This window comes from Lissotriton helveticus, chromosome 6 (assembly GCF_964261635.1).
Source record: "Lissotriton helveticus chromosome 6, aLisHel1.1, whole genome shotgun sequence".
NCBI classification, from domain to species: Eukaryota; Metazoa; Chordata; class Amphibia; order Caudata; family Salamandridae; genus Lissotriton; species Lissotriton helveticus.
In genome coordinates this window covers 95,093,484-95,117,941 of record NC_136067.1, presented here as the reverse complement: position 1 = coordinate 95,117,941, position 24,458 = coordinate 95,093,484, and the positions used below count along the sequence as shown (strand labels likewise).

Below are 24,458 nucleotides of genomic sequence, written 5' to 3'. Positions count from 1 at the left end.
TTTAGGTGGCATTTGTTAACGATATTTAAGAAAAAAATTAGGTTTTCCAGCAATGTAAACATATGAAAGGTATAAACAAATAATTCTATTCCTAACAGACATACATTTCATATAGGCTTTTAACCCGGGCCTTTTTTTTAGTTCCAGCCGATAGCAAAATGCAAAATACATAGCTTGTGAGGTAAAAACACAAAGCTAAAAAACACAAAACGAAATTAAACTTAAGGCTCATATCAAATTAGGACCGTATAAAGTCGGACTTTATTCATTGATTTAATAGTTTCCATCAGCCCAAAACAAGTTACAAAACACCACAGTCTGGCACAATAGCAGGAGATAGACGCTACCTTCAATGAACTGTATAGGCTGGTTAACAATTGTAACCATTGGGCAGTAAGAGAACTCCACCTTCTGTTGTTTGCTTTTCTGATGTTCTTTGTTGTTGTGCACATTCTAGTTTGTTACGTGTAATGTGTTGTCTGGATTGTCCAACTCACAGACTTCTGGATAGTGTTCAAAGACTGAAGCCAGTGCCACGCAAATAAATCTACGTAGGTGTCTCAAAACATTATTTGTGAGAATGTAAGGTGTCCAATACAATTGAATTGTTGCTGTTCGCATGGATTAATAAAAAATCACTCACTAACTTTCTCTTTGAAAACATAGAAACGAGAACTTCCCCTCACCTTGAAAAGAGAATCTATTAAAGAGCTTTTTTTTTTTTCAGGACTTCTTGGGGCGTGGCTAAGGGCTGAATGAAGGCCTTTGTGAAAGTATTCCTGTTAATTGCAGCACCATCATGCGCTGCAATTAACAGGAATATTTTCACAAAAGCTCGCAATCAGCCTGCAGCTGCGCTCCGCTAACAAAAAACATGCATCAAGTCCAAAAGCACGAGGTGTAAAGCACACGTCGTGGTTTTAGACTTGCTACATTTCATTTCTTAATGGAGTGAGGCTGCCGGCCGATTGTGGGCCTTTGGGAAAGTATTCCTGTTAATCGCAGCAGCGTCATGCGCTACAATTAACAGAAATATTTTCACAATGGCCCACAATCAGCCCCCAGCCGAGCCCCATTAGGAAATGAAATGCAGCAAGTGCACGAGCTTCTTACTGCGAAATGCGTGCACAGGCTTACATAAAAAAGAAGTACAAAAGGGGGTGGTGATGGACGGAGCATCTGAATCAATCAAACACTCACACCCAGTCAAAAGATCTGGGTTTAATCCATCACCGTTCTTTAGCTCACTCCGCCACCCCAGTTCTGACATGGCTATATGCAAATCAGTCTGACCCTGTACCTCCTGGGAACAGTCCAGCCCGAACTGCCAAGCCATAAAAAAGCAAACATACCTCCTGCCACTCCCGGTAATGCGAATGCTTCGAGGGTTCTGCTGTGTGCGTGCTTCAAATAGGACACTGTGCGCTCTGAGTGAGTGATGTGCGCACGCGCACATGCGCGCAGCTTCCTGGGAACACTGGTCCTAGGTCTCTATGCGCAGTTCTGTGTATGAGCAGGATCCTTGCAACATGACTCCACCAATGAGTGTGGTCTTATTGTGAGGCTCTCGTGTAGTGCTTATATCAATCCACGTCCCCCTCACTATTGTTTCCGATTGACAGTTGTGTAGGGATAAACCTACCTATAATTACATAGGTCTCTTCAAGCTTGATAATATAAAGCTTTTGTTTCTTGAATTACTACCCAGTTGGGCTTTTGTATTGCATTGTACTTATATTTCACTGTGTCGATATGGCTGCGGTTGATATCCCATGCACAATCATTTCGCAGGATTTCCAGGTCTCTTTAGAAGGCATGACAGTGGTATTTGTTGTATCTGCAGATGCAGCGTCCCCATTGTTTTACTCATGGGTCATGTTTCCTGCGGTTGATGCTACTACTGGTGTTTTTCACACTCATACTCCAGCTGCCGTGCCTGCAGACTACTCTCTGTATCGGATTCAGGAAGTTCCAATTTCAGTTTGGCAGCATGCCGTTTGGTTTAATGGCGCCCTTCCCCACAGTATGACGGCGGTCAGACAAGGACCGGTGTCAATTGCAGGCGCTTCTTGGCCTGCTTTAGCTGGTTATACTCCGTACCCTAATGTGGCGCGGTGTACAGCTGCAGAATTAAGGACCCTTTATGCATCTGCGGTGTCAGTGATAAGGGGTCTGGTTCACTATGTTTCCCGCAACTACCCGGGTGGAGGACACTTGACATATCCAATGGGTTTTTTGCCCACAACCTTTCCTCTATTAGTAGTCAATGGACAGCTTTTACCAGTGGTGGTAAAAAACGCCACTTTCGTTGTTTGGCGATGGGCTATAAGAACAGTCCAGGCGTGTTTGCTGCCCGCATAGTCTCTCTCTTAGAGAGACTCGATCCAGATGCATGTTCGTATGTGGATGACATCTATCTCACAGACCACAAATTGTGGCCGCATCTATGTCACGTAGACTGCATTATTTGTCAGTTTGCGGACTTCGGTTACAAATTCAACTTTGAAAAGTCACACATTGCAGAGTATGCAGTGTTGTTCCTGGGCTACAAGCTCAACAATGAAGGACAAGGATTAGCTCCTCACTTCTTGGAGAAATGCGCACAGCTACAAGCTCCCACAACACTGAAAAAATTATAATCTTTACTGGGCTTTTTGAATTTCGGGCGTACCTACATTTCCGATCATGCCCATCGTATCAAGCCTCTTTATCCTTTGATACAACCTACTTTTTCCAAATAATGCTGTCTGCCTGAACATTCAGCCATCTTGCAATCTTTGCAGGCTGATCTTCTGGAATCTAAATTATTGTCGACCCGTGATTACCACACTAACCTGGTGATAAGAATCGTACCGGGGCAGTGGGTTTCACATATCTCACTTTTAATGAGGGTGACACAGTCCCTATCGCTTACAAGTCACATTTGTACACTTCGGCTGAGTTGCAGTTTTCTACTGTGGAAAAAGTTTTGACAGCAGTGCAGATGGCGATTCTTAAGGAACGTGCACTGTCGCAGGGAAAACCCATTTTGGTTGTTACTCCGTATCCTGCCTTGGAGGCAGTGACGAAAGCCAGTGTACCAAATTCCAAGGCTTTGCACCTGTGGTGGATACAATGGGCCATGTACTTGACATCCCCGGATGGATGTACGTTGTTACAACGCATACTTTTACCACGTATGCTGTAACAACGCAAGTTTTAAAACACATTCCATTACAACGCATTACACTGGGGGGTGTTGGATAGTGAATAGTTTAATTTACTATTCCAACACCAGTCCCCGTGGACACTAGGGAAGGTGTTGGATAGTAAATTAAAACTATTCCCTATCCTAGAGCGCCCCCCAGTGTAATGCGTTGTAATGGTTTTCATTTTAAAGTCTGCGTTGTAATACCACTGCGTGCAAAAAGTTGCGTTATAAAGGTTGTTCCCCTCCCCGGATGTCACGTTAATTTTCGATTCCTCACTGCAGACTCAGGAGTTCTTACAGTATGAATTTGTTCATCCTGCTCATCTGACCATGCGCCCACTTGAGGATTTTCGTGATATCATTTACACCGACGGAAGCACACAAGCGGCTACGGGTTCAAAGCATGCAAATTCTTCGGCCTGCGCAATTGTGGTTGGTACTATGGTGGATGGTGAATTCAAGTCCAATGTCTTGCATACACAGACATTAGGGACTGTACCGCCCAATTGGTTGCATTGGAGTTTGCAGATCCAAGTGTGTCTACTCTTATTGTAAGTGACTTACTACTGTGTTCAATCATACAATGACAATCTAATCATTTGGACTCAAAATTATTATTGTGACTTCAAAGGGCACACAATAAAACATAAAATGATCTGGGTTCAAGAGGCTGAACTTAAAGAACGGCTGCAACTCATGTTTGTAATTCATACTCTGGGTCACCAGCGTGTTGGTGTTCACGCTGGTGGCAATTGTCTCACGGACGAAACCGCTAAGACAGTAGTTGCAACATATGCAGTAGAAGCAGTCACACGTTCCAAAAGTAAGATTGATGATGACATCTTGGCAGCTATTGCCGCAACAGAGAAGGGAGGTAATTACCCTAGAGGTTTCCCTTCTAAATACTGATAAAGTTCCTTATGTGAGAATTAACGACGTTGGTTACAGGGTAATACCCAACGCGGACCGCAGACAGACTTTGATTACAGCAGCCCACGCTGGGATGGCCTCATCGCATGCCGGCGTGTCAGTTACTGTATCTCTTCTCCAGCAACGTTATTGGTGGCGGGTTTTGTACAAACAGACGCGTGATTCAATGTGGCAATGTGGCATTTGTCAGCAAATTAAACCTTCTAATGCTGCACGCCCGCCCCAAACTCTGTTGTACATATCTAATAAACCGCTTGCGTGGGTTTATTTAGATCACTGCAGTCCTTTCTCATCAGATACTGCGTATAAGTACATCTTAGTACATCTTAGTAGCAGTTGATTCTGGCACACGCTTTGTGTGGTTGTGGCCTCAACGCAGTGCTGATTCCAGAACTGTCGTAAGGGATTTGTGGGAATTTTTGCGTGTGGTACCTTCCATTTGGACCAGGGTCCAGCGTCCAGCGTTTGCCTCTAAGGCATACAAGGACCCCATACGAAATGCTCTTTGGCATCAAAATGTTTGTTCCAGACCTTGAGGGTCTAGACAGGGCGGTGGGCCGCATCCTTTGATGTAGATGAACATTCTAATGTTTTACAGAACCTACAAAAGACCAGAGATAGTCTTGCAAAAGAACATTTACCTTCTACATCTGATGCTGCATTGCAGATTCTGGTAGTCGGCTGGCTACCCAAAGTCGGTAAACTGTTCCGAGAGAAGATCGAGAACAAGAAGGAATTCGGTCCCTCCTATCGAGCTCCAGTTCCTGTGCTTGGCGTGCAGGGTACAAGAACTGTCATTTTACCTCCTCTTCCTGGGCGAAAGGGGAACAGGTACATCTCCACTGACAATGTCAAACTACACAGGGTGGCCAATTCTTCATAGTATGACACCTGCGGTCTCGTGTCCAGCAATGGTGCGACACTCTGTTTTGGGCCCGGATCCTGCCATCAGGCCTGATGTTGCCATTGAAATGAATACAGTTGCGAATCCTTTATTGAATCCACCTGCTGGTGATCCTCTTAATGATACTGAATATACGTGCCCCACTAACTTGTTAATGCCTGATTTGGAGACCCATGTGGCTAATCAATCACATTTTTCATTTGACACTGGCTCGACCACATCAAAGTCCCCTTCTAAAGTTTCGATTTTTGTTACCTGGTTTAAAAAACATTTTTTGATTCCCCCTTGGACTTACGTTTGGCTATTTTCAAATTTTTTATTCATGTCCATCGGATTTGTGGTGTATTTCTTTTGTTTTGTGAATGGACACTATGTACAACTAGACTAATTGATGGAACTTTGGCTCCCCACTCCTCTTCACACATCATGAAGAGGGACCAGACATTTGTGAATATAACTGCTTGGCCCGTTTTAGATGGGATTGTATGGGATGCTGTGAAGGTCCATATTCATGGGCCTACTGAGGTTATTAATGTTCCCAATGTACTCCGTGTTTCTATGGGGGATGTGGTTAAACAAAATATCCGCTCTGATGATTGGGACGTCCAAGCAGTAGAGGCTTTGTTTTCTGATTTGAAATATTCTGCTGCTTTTGATGCTGACGTTTTATACCTAGAGTCTGTGAACTATGGTGATTTATTCTGTTACCAGCATTTCGGAAATCACTTTCTGCATAAAACAAATACATTTAGAAATGTGGTTAACTACACACAGTGAGAACACTGTCCTGCACCTGTTGACGGCAGCTCCAAAACTCATTTGAAAAAGTTTTCTTATTTTAATGATTTTAATCAATCAAACCCTGATGCATTTTATTTTAAGATGACTGAGATGTCCTCTTCCAAGGTTAGACTTACCCACACTAAATTATTGTATTTTAAGTCCTTTATCGACCAATTGGCTCTTAAATCTGTCTGGGGTTCTAAAAGTTGGCAAGTGCAAGGCACTGAGGCTTTGCATAGTGCATGTCTCATCCCGAACCATATGTTGTTTCTGAATTCGTCTCTTTCACAAACCACCTGCTTTGGATTGGCTACGTCTAAAAAATTAAATGCCCCTTCATCATTTCCTGATTTGGGTGAATACCCCCATTGGAATAATTACACCAGTGCTCCCCTTACTGATTTACAGTCCCTGTTGAAGAACACACCCTTTAACATTCCTGGGTTGAATCCTGAAGGTTGGCTACAGTGGCAAAAAAGGGCAGATTCCTTCCAGCACCGTTTTCTAGGTCTGACCCCTGGCTATACAGAGGTTAGAGTAGATCCCCGTTTTGAGAGTGGCCATTCTGTCACTACCTATTCTGTTGGCAAGCTATGCCAAAGTTGCCTTCGGGACTCCACGTTAGCGTCAGTGAAATCACATTTATCCAAATTAACTGACACAGTTGACCTGAATGACTTTGTGAAAGGTCATGCAGCAGGCAGATCGAAAAGATGGATATATGCTACTTACAACGAGGTTTGGAAATTGTCCCAAACTGAAGCAGCTTCTAGACTTAGGGCTATTGATTGAGCTAATTTTGAGAAAGTGCTTGCCGTTGTTGATAATAGCTTTAACACCCTTTCTTCCTGAATTTACACTTTAGATAATATTGTATCCTCTGTTGTTGATATTGTGCAAGAAGATGTTGCAGTTCTGTACCATGGTCAAAATCAATTGCGCTCTATTATGCAGTTTGCATGGACTTTACAGATGTTAAAATCTGGGAAGGTGCCTTGGGATTACATGAACACAACATCTTTATTTTTACCTTTTAATTTGACTGTAAAGCAACAATTTATGTCGATGAAAGATGCAACGTTTTCTCTGTGACATATTGAAAAGTTAGAACCATTACCATTTTCTGTGGCCAAAACGAATTCTGCGGTGTGGCTATCCACGGGTTAATAACGCTACCTTTTCCTCTGTTTAAATTTGAAGCATGCATGAAACACTATGCAATAGGTAGATATGAACCATTGGGTAGCGCATATCCTCATGAAGTCTGGAATCTCCCGTTTACATATAGGTGTTTGAGGGAAGGAAATGAAGTTTATTTGAAAGGTGAAGACTGCACATCCACACCAGATCACTCATAGGTCTGTAGAAATCTGCAATTGCATGGTTCTTGTAATGTAATTGCACCAAATCTTACGTGTGTTTTAAAAGGCACTCCCACCCCGGCTATTATTACACCAACTTTCACGTTGCTTGCAAATGGTAGTTATTTGTTGTTAAATAATGAAGATTGCTGTGGTATGCTTGCGGGAATTCCGTACATCGTTACTGTTTCCCAATGAGTTGTTTGCTGTAAGAATGTTCTGTTTCCTCCTCCACATGGGAGGCTTGATGTATCCATCTGGCCTTCGATTCCAACCTTGAAAGCTGAGTTCAACAAGATGAGTCGAATAAGAGCTCTTTTGTCCCAAAAGTAAGTCGCCCTTACATCTGCTCGTGTAACATTCGACCTTCACTTTGCAAACACCCGTACTGAGGTACATGCCCTATTAAATATAGAACTCCCCCTGCATTTTGGTGCATTTATTCAAACAATCTTTAATGCCTCGTCTACCACGGGCCTGGCGCACTTTTTTTAAGTAGTACGTTCTGGCCTTGTGACCTCATTTCAAACTATGGGGGTCATTAGGATGGCGGATTTCTTGCATCCTCCGGGCCGGCGGAAGCCACCGCCGGCCCGGAGGATGCGGGAAAACTGCAGCGGATGCTGGCAAGACCCACCGCCAAATTAGGATGGCTGGTGAGTCTTTGAATCTGTCCGCCGCTTTTCCGCCGCGGTCGCCTTCCGACCACGGCGAAAAAGCATTAACATGGCTGGCGGTGTCTATCAGACACCGCCAGTCATATTAGGATGGTGGAATTCATATGCTTTTCCACGGCGGCTTTTCCGCCGTGGAAAAGCATACGGACCTTCACTTCGAGGGCCCGTTGCGGGCCCCCTGGGTGAAGGGGGGGTGGGGGGTGCACATGGGGGTACCTATGGTACCCCCCTGTGTGAGAAGTTGGCCTGATATATGATGCTCACTAGTTCTAGTGATCACCTTGTATCAGTCCAAACAACCCTTATGGTGATTGGTTGTAAGTCAACCTTATAGACCAGCTATCCTAATGGTAGCATGGACAAAGCAGTCTTAGGCTAAACTCTTTTGGCATGTGAAGCCAGCTGTTTTACCACAATATAACCCCTTGAATATCAGATGAAAGGACACCACACAGGTTGTTATGAAAATAAACAGTATATTTATTAATAACAACACCTCTGAACTCTTTATGAGGTCAGAGGGCTAAGCACATGAGAATCTCTTGGGAAAAATACGTTAAGTTGCACGAAATCAAAATGGTGCCCTAGGGGCACGACAAACCATATACTAAGTAAGTGGAATGTGAAAGTCAATAGTTCGAATGGAGCTGTCCAGAGGCTGTAGGATCGTTGGGACCACGCTACCCTAACACTAGGTAAGTAATAGGAGGCCCACGGAACGCGTGTGCAGAGTGTGAATTCACACGCGAGATGCGTAACAACGTCTATGGACAGTACTGTTCAAGAAAAAGGTGAGTACGGACAATCCTGACTAGATAGGACTAAAACAACTGTGGAACTGGACACTAGGACAGTTAAACTACCCTTGAGCACCGAAATGCTCTTGTTACCTCACCCACGGGCCGCGGGTGCATAGGGTTCAAAGTGCGTTGGGTTCTCGCGTTGAAGTCAATGGAGCCTGAAAGAAAAGATGCTGCAGGCGACCAGGAGGAAGATGTCCGGTGCAATCCAAGGGTGGATTGTTGAAGAAGGAGACCTGAAAGCAGAGGGGACAATGTTCACAGTCACTAGCCAGTGACTGGAGTGGAACCAGGAAGGAACCAGATGTCGTCGTCGCGATCAGGTGAAGAGTGGACACTTGACTCTGCAGCCACGTGGACCAGGAGGTGTCTTCGACGACCAGGTTGGAGGCACGAGCTGTCCCACGCAGGCTCTCACTGTCGGCGGTATTGGATCCGGAATCGGCATCAACAGGCCTTGGCAAAGGCAACCCACGCGATGAGGAGGAAAAGCGTCTGGTGCGGACTAGGAGAGTCCGGGCTGCCCCTCTTTTGGAAGGGAGCAAGGGCCAGTCTAGAGCAACCAGACCAGCAGAAAGGATTCAAAGGTTCGTCGTCTAGGAGGCCACTAGCCAGCCGGCAAGTGACCAGACAACGCATCAAACAGCAACAAAGCAGAAGGACCCCACGCAGATCTCGTGGATGCTGGAGGGCTGATCTTCGGTGCAGGGGCTGCTCGGGGATGGGGCTTCTCAGTCCCCATAGCACTTGGTCGAGTTTACCTCGGGAGTCATGCTGGAAGCGAAGTGCAGTTTCTTCCAAGATGGCCGGTCCCACGTGTCTTGTCGCACCCACGGGTCTCAGCTTTGCTGCAGATGTGGGTTGAGGTCGGAGAGGTCTGGGAATCCGGGTCTCGTCGGGCTCTGAAGTCTGGATCCTCGAAGGAAGACGACAAAGGGAAGCCACTGGACGCTTGATGGTGCCTGCTTGTGCAGGGTGGACACTCCTTGCCCACAAGGGAGATTCTTCAGTCTTCTGTGGAGCAGAACGTCGAAGTCCAGAGTTTCTTCTTGTAGAATATGTTCAGGATAATCTGATTTGGAATGGGACCAGCTCCTACCTTTATCCTGCTAAAGGGGGCTGCACTACTGACTAGGTCCCTCCCCTGGGTGGGACCAGGAAGAGGGTGGCTACACCCCCAATCCTTTGTCCGGCTTCCCACCAGAGCTGGGGCAGGGATGCCCCAGCAACTGGTTGGAACCGGTGTATGCACAGGACACCTTGTGTGCCCCGGGCATGTCTCATTCCTTTCAAGCCTACCCTACCCAATACACAAAATCCTGTCTGGGGTGGTGCTAGCACCTCCCAAGGCAGGAAACCCTTTGTCCAAGCCTCCCTCGCTGGAAGGACTCCCAGCAGCAGGAGGTCAGACTTGTGTCTGTGGTGGCAGCATCCATTTTGCGATGCCAAGGCTTGAGTTAACTTTAACCGGGGTTCTCAGTTACATACATGTCGTGTCCCTCTAGAAGGGTGGAATGCTACCCCCGTCGCCAGAATTGGCGAGGGGGTAGTATTCCAATTCGTATGACACCTTACTCGACATGTTTTGATAATGTTATACCAGAGTTGGCATTTAACCGCGAGGATTATAATGCATTTAATAGTATATGGTATAGCGTTATCCTGGAACAGCTATAAGGACATGGTTCCGCAAGCTGCAAACGGGCTCAGCTCATGCCAGAGCACCATCTCACATAATTCCAAGCACTCTGCCTTCAGGATTGATAAGGCCTTCCATAGGAGTGACTGATAGGAATATATGTGTCCATTTTAGGTTTAGATATAGGGAACTATATCTAAAGCAAGGGGTGATTACACCACCTTGCCCCAGCTGTCGTGCAGCCAGTTGTGTCTGTTTAGATGGCCAGCCAGGGGTGGCATTATACATGCTTCAGCCCCTGGTAGGCCCTGGGTACACCTATGCCCTGGGTACCTATGGTACACTGTACAGGGTCTGATAAGGTGGCCCAGTACCAATTGGTAAATGCACCTAAGGTACATGGTTGTCAATTTAGAGAGAGAGCAGCTAGGCTGTGGGTCTGATTAGCAGGCCCACAGCCAGGGAAAGTCGTAAACCAGTGAAGCAAAAAGCAAAAATCTGGGGTGACCATAGGATTGCAGACCCCACTCTCCTACACCCTGCATTTGCGTGGAAAAAGCTGCAGGCACCGCGCTGTGCCTGCTGCTTTGTGCACGCAAATGCCGTGCCTGCATTTTTAACATTGCGGCGGGTGCAGCTTAAAGCTGCACCCGCCGCAATGTTAAAGATTGAGCATGTGACCGCCACCCTGGCGGTCACATCCTAATCTGCACGAAGGGACCGCCGCAGCCCCTGCGGACGGTCCCTCCTACTCTATGGTGGCGGACGGACTCAGGTCCGTCCGCCATCATAATCGGCCCTATATTTGGTGTAATATCGGCGTTTTTTCATTCGATTTTTTTGAGTGTCTTCTGCAGTTTCCCGTTAATTCTCGCTTTGGGAGCGGGTGTACTGCTATTGATTTGCTTACTCCGAAATGGATGCACATTTTGTGCCCCACGACAATCTGCCCTGGCTGCTCCAGCTTCCTTACCGGATGCTAGAATACTATGGTTTGCTGCCTCTGGCAACTCTGAGTGTGGGTTATGGTTTATCTTTCATACTTTACTTGCGTGCAGCCTGTTTTCCATTGCCTGGATTTTGGATTTGAATGGGTCCTGGATTTGTGTCAGTGCAACACGGTGTCTCCTGACCTAGATTTTAATCTACGGATGAGTCCCTTAGTTGCTCATGAAATAGATTGTTCTGGTTTCGGGATTATGGTCTGCGCAGTGGCTCAAGGGGTCCTTGATAACTGCGACCAATGACTTCCTGGCACGCAGTTATCTCGAAGAAAGCCTGAGTTGTCCTCCGATGGTTCTAGAGGCTCCGGTGGTTGAGCAACATGTATATTCATTTCCATTACTTAATTGGATGGCTGAAATGTTCATGGATGACGACAACGTCTTCCTGTTGGAGGCAGTTGCGACATACAGTGCCTATACGCTGTTGGATTGAAGTGTAATTTTTTCTACTTCATAGACATGTACCGGACTCGTGAACTTTTTCTCTGATGTATAAATGTTTTTTACATTTTCTTTTTTGGCCACTCGTGGATGTTTACACTGACTTGGGTACTTTTTAATTCGGATTATTACTCCCAATTTTCAAGTTTGGTAACATTTCTGAACTTGGTTCTGTTTCATTCAGATTTGAACTCTGCAGTCTATGAATCTTGCCCCCTTTATTGTGTGTTCTCCGATCAAGGGAGGGTGAAGTATGGCCTACGGCCTCCTTTGAATGCATGTTATGTTAGCATGGCTTATTAGAAGGTTAAACGAGGAGCCTTAATAGGTGGAAAAGTTCTGAAAAGCCCTTTCAGGAACTGCCTAATGAGACGATTGGAACAAAGGGATGTCACTCCTGAAGACCGTCTGTGTGTGGAAATGGCAGCTAGATGCAATTTAACAGAAGCAAACATGAGACCAGATTTAGATAATGCCAATAAATAAGGTAGAACCTTATCTGGAGAACATTTCAGCGGAAGTAAATTCCTGTTGCTGCACCAGCAACAAAATCTCTTCCATTTTTAGGCATAGGTCATCAACGTAGAAGGAGCTCTCGCTCTGTTCAAAATGACTCTGCAGTCTTTTTTTTTTTTTAAGGGTTTTATTGAAGAAAACAAGAGAAATTTACACATATCGGTTGTCATACATAAAATACAATATTGCGATAGGTGAGCGAATAAATCAATGTGGAAAATTCAATTCAAAGGAGTATGCAATGTCAACCTAGTTCGGTACATCAATAAGGAGAAGTACGATCAACAATCCAGCGAAGTAGCAGCCAGCAGGGCTCACCCACCCATAGTTCAGGATAATGAAGACCAAATCGGACACCCCGATACATAAGAAAATCAATACAGGATAAACAACCCGTCACTCGTAAAAGAAAAAAGGAAAGAAAAAAAGGCCATAGAACTAAACTAAGGCAAAATAACAAACCTCTCCCCAATCCCCCCACCCTGCACCCCTGCAAAGGCTATGGCCCATCCCCACTAGCAGTGTGCCTGTCGCCCCGGAACTAGACCTAAAAGAAGGAAAAAGAAAGAATGGAGGAGGAAATATCAAACAGGCCCCCGGTCCCCCTTACCCCCCGCCAGTAGCAACCCGCCCCTACACGTATCCAGAAAAATACAATGCAACAATTAAAATCAGACGGGGGGTAGCTTGTAAGAACCACCCAACTCCCACTCTAATATAGGTTACAAATCCTGTATCAAATGAAGTAATTGTTCAAACCCATCCAGTCAAAGTCAACCCTGTCCACTGCGATTTTTCATGCAAGCCCTGTCCGCTCGATCCGCCTTCCCAATGAGAGTATCAAAATGTTGAGAAAGTTCAAAGTCAGTACGGAAGGATTGAGGCCAGGATAATAGTACACAAAGTCTAAGAGTCAAACGATGTCCGCTGTCCACCAAAGATAAATCGCTAGAGCGTATTTGAACCATCCAGGAGAAAAAGGTTGAGGTAACAATCCTACAGTCACTGGAGAGCTCGCTCTGAAATATAAGATCATCCATGTCCATCTGGGGCGGTATCGGCATAGGGCATGATGTAGATTCGATAGTCTGGGGCGTGCTAGCAGTCGTTCGGGGGTCGACAAAAGATTCCAAGTCTGGCTTCAGCGCGGGGCCCTCCGTCTCAGACGCTTCTTGCTCCGCGGGTAAAACAGCTTGTTCCACAACCAACAAAGGGTCGGAGTCCGGTCTCCGGCAGATGATATCGACCGTTACGACCATCCTCTGGATGATGGCGGTCACCTGTGAATGGAGCTCCCCAATGGCGGCCATTACAGTATGCAGCGACGGTATACATTCCACCCGCTCCATCGCACCTCACGAAGTGACCAAGCAGGTCTCTGAACCCCGGAGGTCGACTACTCCGGGGCACCAGGCACAGGCAAATCCGATGACAACTGTAGGTACACTCAAAAGCACGATCTCAACACCGTCGCCGCCAGCGAGGAACCAAGCCCATCGACCCTGGGAGCCCAACGGGGCCTCCGGGCAGCATATCCCCGACCACAGCAACCGATGTGTCACGCCGCCGTAGCTGCGAGATAAAACTGCCACCGATCCACCATCCGAAACGGACAAGAAACACTCCACTTCGGAGACTGGACGCTACCTACGTCCCGCGGCCGATGTTATTCAACTCCAACCTGGCTGGGTTAGAAATCGAGGCCCCGGCTTCAACTCTGGGTTAGGCCGAGAATGGAACATGGCGTATCTTTGTTATTCAAGCAGCTAGAAATTCCGGGATTGCACCTTTAGAGTCAGGAGCACCTCAGCTGCACGGGAGTCCGGTGAGAAATCAGGATAATTGTCAGGATTTGTGAGCAACTGGCGCAGGTCGGCGGAGCCGGGAGCTTATGCGGCCATCTTGGTTGCTAGCGTAGCTCCTCCGACTCTGCAGTCTTGAGGTAAATCTATCCCCTCGAACTCCGAGAATCCAGAAACCATGCATGAAGCTGCAGTTGGAATGGACGAGGATGAAGACTCTGGTCTTCGCTCATTGACAACAGGTTCGGTATTGTTGGAAGGCGGAATGGTTTGCGCTTGGAGAGAAGGAGAAGTTCTGTGAACCAGTGCTGATGCGGCCATTTCGGCGAAATTAGAATCATGCAGCATGGTTCAATTTTGAACTTGCGCAAAAGTCTTGGGATTAGCGGAAAGGGAGGGAATGCGTAAGCGAAAATCCCCGTCCATTTCATCAAGAAGGCGTTTCCCCAAGAGCCTTTCTCCGGTTCCCAACTTGCAAAGTATGGCCACTTCCGATTGTTCCTGGAGTCAAAGAGATCCAGATTTGGCTTGCCCCACTTCCGAAAGACAGTCTCCAGAATCATTTGATTCAGTTCCCATTCGTGGCAGGATTTTGACATCCTGCTTAGAGTATCTGCCAAGGTGGTCTGGACTCCTGGAAGATGTTCCACCTTGATCGCTATATCGTGCAAGAGAAGCCACTCCCAAATGCTTTGAGCCTCTTGGGACATGATGTGAGACTGGGTACCCCCTTGCTTGTTTAAATAATGCATGCAATTGGTGTTGTCGGTTCTAATGAGAACCGTAGATCCTTGAAGTCTTGGTAGAAAAGACTGTAGAGCCAGAAAAATGGCTTGAAGCTCCAAAAAGTTGATGTGCATCTTTGCCATTGCTGCAGACCACTTCCCTCTTGTGCAAAGATCCTGAAGATGTGCACCCCAACCTTCTAGTGAGGCATCCATTGTGAGGATGAAATCCGGTACTGAAGGTTGAAAGGTGAACCCTATTGAGAAATTTGTGGAAAGCCACCACCAAGAAAGAGTTTCTCTCATAACTGGAGTTATTTGGACTAGGTCGTCGAATGAACCAGAGATCTGGAGCCACTGATTGTCCAGCTCCTCTTGAATTGGTCTCATTCTCAGTTGTGTATGAGGCACTAGCAGAATCGCTGATGACAATATCCCCAGAAAATATTTGACCATCCTCACTGAAGTGAACCTTCTTTTTAGGAGGTCTGACGCCAGAGAAACCAGGCGAGATTGTCTTTCTTTGGCCAAGAATGCTTTGTCTTGAACGGTATCCAGCTTTGCCCCTAGAAATTGAATTATTTTGGAAGAATAGATGATTGACTTTTGGACGTTCAGAGAGAGACCTAGAGAGTGAAAAACTTGCAGGCATTTTGCTGTTGCAAGAGAAGCCCGATGAAAAACAGAGCCTTTTTCAACCACATCGTCCAAATACGGGAATAATTGGATGTTCTGTAGCCTGAGATGAGCTGCTACTGGTGCTAGGAATTTAGTAAAGACTCTTGGAGCTGAACGTAGGCCAAATGGGAAGACTTTGAATTGGAAATGTACATCTGCCACAGTAAATTTTAGGAATCTTCGATGTTTGGGATGAATTGGAATGTGGAAGTACGCATCCTGGAGATCCAACGTTGTCATGAAGTCTGCATGATCCAAAAGCTGAAGGATTTCCTGGAGTGTCACCATGCGGAAGGACTGTTTCTGAAGGTATTTGTTCAGCTTTCTCAGATCTAAGATTGGTCTCCATTCCCCTGACTTTTTCTTTATTAGAAAAAAGCGAGAATAAAATCCCTTTCCCGCTTGAGAGCGAGGCACTTTCTCTATGACAGCATGGTTTTCACCTCCTCTCTGAGCAGAGCAAGATGCAGTGGATTTTTCTTCAGAGGTGGATGAGGAGGGGGAAAATTGGTGAATTCTATGGTGTGACCAAATTTGATTATATCCAAAACCCACTTGTCAGTGGTTATTTTTCTCCAAGAGATGTTGGCATATCCTCGGAATCTTGAATACTTGTGGAATATCTGGTGCAAGTGTCATAAGATTGTCACTGTTTCCTAGCAGAATCTCTGCCTTGAGTTTGTCGTCTTCTGCCTTGTTGTCTATAGGCGGCCACTGGGGGATTCCTATAGGACTGCAGTCGGTGCTGTTGATGGTATCCATATCGACCTTGACCACCCTGTTGCTGGTATTTTTGGTATCAACCACGAAAGGAGTATGAGCCTCTGCCCCTCACTCAATGGTGTTTTTCTGTACTGCAAGGTACCCAATGCTCCAGCAGTATCAGTGTCCTTTTTAATTTCCTGCAATGCCTCATCTATGTGTTTGCCAAATAACAAATCTCCGCCAAAGGGCATGTCTAGAATTTTCGTTTGGACCTTTGGGTGAAAATTAGTGGATTTCAGCCAACCCTGACGTCCAAGGGTTGCTGCTCCAGCAAGTTGGCGAAACCCAAAAGAAGCCATGTCCATAGAGATATCATTAATCTCAAAAGCAGCTCTTTCACTCTCCAGAAGAATTTTTCTCGCTTCTTGTTTTTTTACCTCATGCAGATACTCCAGATAAGGTGAAATGTTTGACCATAATTGTTGATCGTATCTGCCTAAAATCGCTAAGCAATTCGTGGCACGAACTGTAGTGCCTGCCATGGTGGTAAAACATTTACCAATGTTGTCTAGGCACCTACCATCCTTGGCTGGTGGAGTCGTTATTGGGACAGAAGGATTTCGGGATTTCCTTTGAGCCGCCTGTGAGATGACGGCGTCTGGTCTAGGGTGTCCTGAGAGCTAAGCGGGAGCATCATCTGGCGCCTTGTATTTCTTGTCAATTCTAGTAAAGATTGCCGGAATTGAGAACGGAGTCTTCATTATCTTTACCCCTTCTTCCCAGATATGATCTATTATTGGAATTGAACGAACCGACTTTCTGCCTTGGTCCTTGAAATCATAAAGAAAACATTCTGTCTTCTATACCGGCATTGACCGATGGAATCTAGTGGCCGCCCTTTCCATGATAGCATGAAAACCTCCTATGTCCTCAGGAGGAGAGTCAACAGCCTGGGGAACTGGCGAGGTTGGTGTTGGAATAAGATACTCATCCCACTCGTCCACAGTTGTGGGCGAGTTTGGTATTTCTCATTCTTCAGCCCCTGTGTCTCTGTCATCATCCTGAAGGAATTGAGAAGGCAGGGATACCTGAGGTACTGAGACAGGGGTAGCCGGAGATGCAACCTGCACAGCTGTAGGTGCAGGGTCTCTTTCCAGGACTGGTACTGGAAGAAAGCGAGCATTCTAGTCCCTCAACATTGCTGTGAGGTCTTGCATCAAGGCAGCAGGCATCTGAACCATAGGTTCTTGGTGAAAGGATGCTTGAGGGCCTCTTAAAGACTCTCAGGGTTCATAATATTCCTCCTCATCATCATCCTCCTGATATTTTATTCAGAGCTGAGAAGGGTCATGTGCTGGACCAAAGGGGTCTTCATCATCTGACTCCTCCAAATATGGGCTAGGAGGTAAAGGTGAAAGATGTGACACATCTTGATAAAATTGTCATGAAGATGACAATTTAGATCTTAAATCTGGCGTGATTTGTAGATTTGCAGGCCTTTTACGCTTCAGCGTTGATGAAATATACATAGATGGTGAGTCAGTATCCGTTGAAATTGCCATATTTGAAGATACCGTCGACGTTGAAATCATTGAGGTCGTCGACGGAAAAGCCGTCGTCTTCGATGGAGGGCTCGTCCTCGAGAGTAAAATCATCGTCGGTTGTGGGCTCATCGGCGATAGTGTCATCGACGGTGGGCTCGTTGACGGAATTGGTATCATCGTCGACGGCGTACTCGTCGACGAACGGTGCATTGTCATCGATGGCGGTGGCATCGTTGACGGGATGGGTGTCGAGGACGAAGTAGGCATCGACGGCGATGATACACTTGCCGACGGCATTGTCAACAGAGTTCTCGGCAACGATGGAATTTTCTTCGTCGGCGCTGCAGATTCACTCAACTTCTGAGGAGATTTCACCATTGATAGGCTAATGTAGTGACTTTGCTATCCACAGTAGCCTATAGTATAATGTTATTATGACTGTAATATATATGTTTTATTGTACCGCGAGACTCCCGCCTCGTCGGCGGGGAGGATTCTAAGCATGTGAAAAGATACCCCAATACTGGATAACAGAGTTTATTACTGGGGCGGAAGGGTCACTCAAGCCCCACATTGAGTGGATCCAGAGACTCGTCAGATCAAGTATGAACAAGATAGGCTTGTCTTCTTCTCTTATTTCCCATGGCGGCCAGGATGCAGTTAGTTGTTACAGTGCATAGGTTTCAATCTTGTGACAGACTGCCACATCATACAGCCAATCAGCGACAGTTGAAACTTAGATATGACCCCAGGTCAGCACCACCATACATTTGGCCAGTAGGAGTGCAATTTCAGTGAGTCATTTAACTCCAGATGGGACACCCTTGACCTAGCTAAGTAGGGTTATAAGTGGGTCCTGATGCAGGAAATGGTGAGTAATATCTGCTATCAGGATAAGGATTTCCCGCCAAAAAGACTGAACAGGGGGACATTCACTAGCAAAGTGAAGGAAAGTGTCATCATCATGCCTACAGCATAGGCTTCTGTGAGGGTATGGGGGGGTCAATTATGTATTTCTTCCGTGGGGTAACATAGGCCCAGTGTAGGAATGTATAATGTAATAGCTTGTGCCTGTAGTTCATAATATGGATCCAGTTTGTGTGCAACAATAATTCTACCAGTTAGCGGGTATGGAAATGCCTAACTCGACCTCTCACGCCCTAACCAAATCTGTCCAGGCCATCTGGAGCTGTGACACCTGACCATAGAGCCTCGGAATCCATCTTATCGATGTTATCAGTTGGTTTTGTGGCAGAAATGCAACAGGTTCCTACGCAAACCCTGGGAGGGTCTTTTTCACTATATCACCCAAACAAGCGTATATATAATTATCAAGAGCATTAGCATCACTTTGAGATCCTAACTGGTACAAAGACATAAAGGTGACTACTACGTATAAGTGTCCCATCTCTAACATTGACATCTTGGACAGGGTATTCTGCACTGTGCGCTCTACCATGAGTAGGAGAGTGTGCGCTTTACCATGAGTAGGAGAGTGTGCGCTTTACCGCGAGTAGGAGAGTGTGCGCTTTACCATGAGTAGGAGAGTGTGCACTTTACCATGAGTAGGAGAGTGTGCGCTTTACCGTGAGTAGGAGAGTGTGCGCTTTTCCGGGAGTAGGACAGTGGGGTTAGAGAACAATTTAACAGCCAGAGATTATAAATAGGCCCCACCAGATCTGAAACATAATGCCCTCCAAGCCCAGTAAGTTAAGGTGACATTACACATTTCCTTCCCAAGTTTCGATAGGCCTGTAGGAAGGAGAGAGGCTAATGGAATCCCGCCCATGTGGGCATGCTCCAAGACAAGGTAGGGAATACAAGGACCTAGCGAAGTGGCATTGCGCTGAATAATAATAAATCCCAGGATCTGGAAGCTCAAATCCCCACTGTTCGTTGGGTAGGACAAGCATGTACCAGGCAATTCGAGCAGGTTTATTTCTCCAGAGGGCCCTGGTGAGAAGGAAGTGAAACATATCAAAGAAATGGTCATTACGAATATTTGAAAAAAGAGACAGCAATTTTGGAAGGATTATAATTTTAATTAAGGTCAAAAAGAGTGGGAGTCCCAACCACAGGGCTATTCGGCAGAATAGGCCATCAATCACGGGACCATAGTTACATCAGACTACTTGTTCCTGCTGCCTATGGAGTACTTTACAGAGGTATTTAACAGAATATGTAGCCTTGTTAACGGGGTAGTCAAGGGTGATTAGTGTTAAAGTCAAGTTTAGTCAAATCTTATTGCAAAATGAATTAAATATGTTTGCAATACACAGACGTGTCATAAAAACATTAACAATCATAAGCTGATTCATCAGGCGCGTAATGAGCTTGGGTTTGTTAAGGTGGATGATGAAAAAAGTTTTAAAAATCCCATTACCAAGTAGTCAGAGAAGCAACCGGTTTTATTAAAAACTCTTTAACTAAAAGGTTTGTTATGTCGACTACAAAAGTACAAAGTCAAATATTGCAACCATCCACTCAGGTTCATAATGAACTTTAAAAGGTCATTACATTAAAATAACATAGGGAGGCTCTTTTAAAGAGTGATGACTGCTATCGATTATTCATTTCTTTGATAGCTAATTTCATAAATTTGAGGAAGCGTGATGTCATCTGGCTAGATTCCCCTTGAGACAGACCTCCACTGCTGACAGACAAGTTCTGATTGACAGGCTCCTAAACATCGGTTTCAGCCAGTATTTCTGAGTAGTAACAAGGTTAGGACACATACAGATTACATGAGCTAATGACTCAAACTCTGCACCACACAAACAGCAAGAATGATCTGAGCCTTGTCCTAACCAGCCAGACCAGAAAGCTCTAAAGGGAATGTATCCAAATTGGTGTCTCATTGGTGTTTTTTCCGTTCAAGGGGCCAAGGATGCTTCAAATAATAAGGATCCAGTGGAGATTTGTAGAGCATGAGATACTGCTTAGCATATGATTTTTTACTCAGTTCTTCGACATCCCGGTGAATTAATAGCAGTTTAGCCTGTTTATTTACTAAACTGGAGAATAGTTTGTCTGGGAGACCGTTATTCCAGTTATCCCTAGCTTTTAATTGTTTTAGGGCTATTTCCAATTAAAACAACCAACAGTAGCTACCTTTTTCTATTGTAGACCAAAAGGGGATCCAGGCCCTCCAGGCCGCGGTCACAGCACGCTGCAGAATGGCCTACCAGCAGGAAATCAGGCAGCCCTTGAGTCACTGAAATAATCCTCTGTCCATTACCAGCAGGTCAGTTGGGATTATCATCACGGTTTGTCCTCACCGCATGGAGCTCCTTGTTAGCTCAGCATCTTTGTAGCCTGCATGGTCATGCCCCTTGCAAACATATATGTACCGTATTGTTGTACAAAGTTAGATATACATAAATTTTTAAAGTGCTCTAGGATCCCTACGCATGGGCAGAACAATTCACCATTTAATATTGACAAAACAATTAAGCCTGAGCGGAGTTTGCGGAGTTCCTCTTTGTGGAACTCCGCGAAGTGCAAAAAAAACTCTGCTGTGCTACGCAGAGCTCCACATGCGGCGAAGTGGGTTAGAAAAAATGCAGTTCATGATCATTTTCAGTGCTGGGTGTTTGTCCGCGCTGTGAAATTACCACAAACGGAACCATGCACAGTGCAATCGGGTGCTGCTTCCTTTCTGACACTTGAGTAGATTTTCTTCCCGAGCTACAGCTTTCTCAAAGCAAAAAAAAAGGTTTCTCAAGAAGCATAAGCGGCTACTCACATTGAGAAATCGAACCGCCTGCGTTGACAAATCTTGCCTGGCGGTTGATTTCCCTCCCTCGCAATCGCCAACTTGACGTTGAGGAGGGTGAATGAGGAATAATCACGCCGGGAGGTAGATTTTCCTTGCTCGTGCTCCCCAACTTGATGTTGATGAGCGCGAGCTCCGCATAACGCTGAGTGCGGACAACTCCGCAAACTCCGCAAGTGAAGCGGAGTTCACCGCCCAGACTTACAAAAAGTAACCTCATGGACAATGCATATCATAAATGTTGTGTTGTCCGAGATGAGAGAGTGGTGTCATGGGAAGAAAGGGAAAGTTGGAAAGACAGGCATGAAAAAAAGGATCAGACAAAAACTGAAAATTGGAAATTGAACTGTCCAATAAAACTGTTAATGCAAAAAAAAAAAATACAAACATAATGGCAGCAAAAAACCCAAGGGCAAGGTCTTGATCTGCAGGAATCCAAAGCAAAATGGAGGAATATAAGACAAAGTAAGGATTTCAAAGCCAGTTGTCTTGAGAAGAGTAGATTTTATTTTTAAACATACTTTATTGATTTTATGTTGTACCTGTACAAACCGAATAAAGCATTTTGAAACTGATTTTATGAATTGTCGCGGTTTGACAGGAAGCGAGTGAACATGAGTATAACTAAACATTTGGATTACATTTGGGAGAGAGATACCTCCCAAAGTGGGATGTTGACATTTTAGTATCAGCCTATTGTAGTAACTCGTTTACTGGCTAATTATCATTCAAGGACAAGATAAAAACAGTCTCGAGAAGAGTAGATGAAGATGAAGCAAGCCATGGCAAGTAAGATAGGGCTGGAAAGTGACCTCTCGACTAAAGCAGAGAACTGTGTAGTTCATTTAAATTATAACAACGGAGTGAAGAACATAGCAAAAAATCAGGCAACTGCATCCCAGCTTACCTAGTTGATGATATGGACGCCTTTTAAAGGAAGAAATATGATGCAGGAAATAAGGTTGGGATATGTGAGATTTGCCACCATCTCAGATAGGTTTCATTCTTTAAACAATAGTGGACAGTCAGCCATCTTGGAATGGTTTCATGCACAGGGAGGGAAACCTTGGATGCATTTCTGTACATCATTAGTGCGTGTCCTGTTAATCTCCTTTGACTTTCTCCAAGTTTTCGAAGATGCACTGGGGACTTTCCCTGCTCCCCTGTACATTACCAGGATGAGCGATGCCAATGAAACAGAGTGCTAAGACATATAGTGGGAAGAGCTTTGATGTTCTTAAAGCATATTTTTCTGTCAACAACTTCAAAACCTCAAACTTTACTGCCCTATATAGGCTTGTGCAATTGTGTACAAAGTTTAGAATTATACTGGAGAAATTAACCCCTACCGCGCTACCGCGTTTTCCCGCTGTGCGCGGGAATTTCAAAAATGGCTTGTTTATGACAAAGCCAGCTCGTCATCCGCGTAGCGCAGGTAACGCCCATGACGAGCTGGCTTTGTCATTAGCGCCGAAGGGGTTAAAAGCCATATAGTTTCATATTTGTTGCAGGCAGACGGTGTTAGATCTGCCCATTCTGTACTGCTCCTTTGAATATGTGGGGTATATGGTATATCCACAGTATCCCATTAAGTTATATTTGTTTAACATAATGGTATATCCACAGTATCCCATTAAGTTATATTTGCTTAACATACCATTATCACCTACTGCCTCCTAAACCATGTGCCCATCCTTTTTAAATCATGCTCCAGGTTTTCTAGTCACCTCAGTATATGAAATCAAGACTGATATTATAATCATTTGTTGGCTCACAAAGAGCATTGTGTCTGTGTTTACTGAACTATGTAGGGCAGTCATCTGACAGTAATGAACCACATATAGATATAAGGAGTGGAACCTGCCTTATCAGCTTTATATTACAAATGAATCCAGGGTTTCACATTGTTTAACTGTTTCTGATCCACTAGACACCCCACCACCGTCACTGATCCTGCACAGCTGAGCATCTCTGAGGATGCAGAGTTCTACCTCACAGTTTTCGGATGCATCACAGTGGCCAACTGTATTCTAACAATTATCCGTCCCTTCATGTTCGCTCATGGCACAATCCGTGCTTCATCAACCATCCATGACGGGCTGCTTCAAAGGGTTATGAAGGTAAGTGACTGTTGATACCATAAGCTTATTGTAATGCTGGCAATTTGTGGACTGTAAGTGATTTCCCAACAGTTTCTGCCACTTTACACAGACAGATTTGTAAACAAATGTTTCACAGAATGCTATAAACTGCACACCCTCTTTAAACGTTCTTGAAATTCCTAATCCAAGGCAGTGCTAATACAAGTTCCTGCAAAGTGTTGCAGTTAGAGCTCACACAATGATAAGTACATTTACACCTATGCCTCAAAAGCATTCATAGTGAATCAATACAACAAATCCAATAGCAAGAATATCACCCACTTTCTCTCAATATCGCCAGTTGTCAATGATGGGTGACTCACTTGCAATCACCTCCTACTTACAAGCTAACAACCATGGCAAGGTCTAGTTTCTTCCATTAAGTGTTGGCTATGAAATACCCATCTGATAAACGCGAGGCTGGAGCCCTCTCTTGATGGCTTCAACTGAGATGTAGGACTACATCAGTTTTCAAACGTTTCCTTGCTTTAACCTCTCTTCACAGTTACTTCAGTTCATAGAAGCATATTGGTGTATATTACAATATACAAGTGTTTATCATTCATTTAATCAAACAGAAAACCATTGTCCAGCCTTACATCAGTGAGAATGTCACAAAATGTTTTTGCCATTCCTACCCTGCGATCCAAATAAGGAAATGCTTATATTTATTTCTGAAATACTAAGGTTCCTATTCATAAATTCATTTTTGAGTACGTAATGTAGTACTACAATTACACTACTTTACTTATAAGCACTCTTCACAAAACTATGAAAAGAAATGTGTGCCTAGGCTTTATGTGCATGGTCTCAGCTACAAGTGTGGAGAACTCCGCATGTGGG

General features: G+C 45.0%; 1 protein-coding gene across 1 annotated transcript in view; it reads left to right on the top strand.

The window, feature by feature from the left end:
• The window catches only part of LOC144762274 (ATP-binding cassette sub-family C member 10-like), a 1,353,417-nt gene that overhangs the window by 899,761 nt on the left and 429,198 nt on the right, over positions 1-24,458 (top strand). The window contains exon 15 of the mRNA XM_078647416.1: positions 23,405-23,594. Coding sequence (XP_078503542.1) covers positions 23,405-23,594 — 190 coding nt within the window. The remainder of the gene's footprint in view (positions 1-23,404; positions 23,595-24,458) is intronic.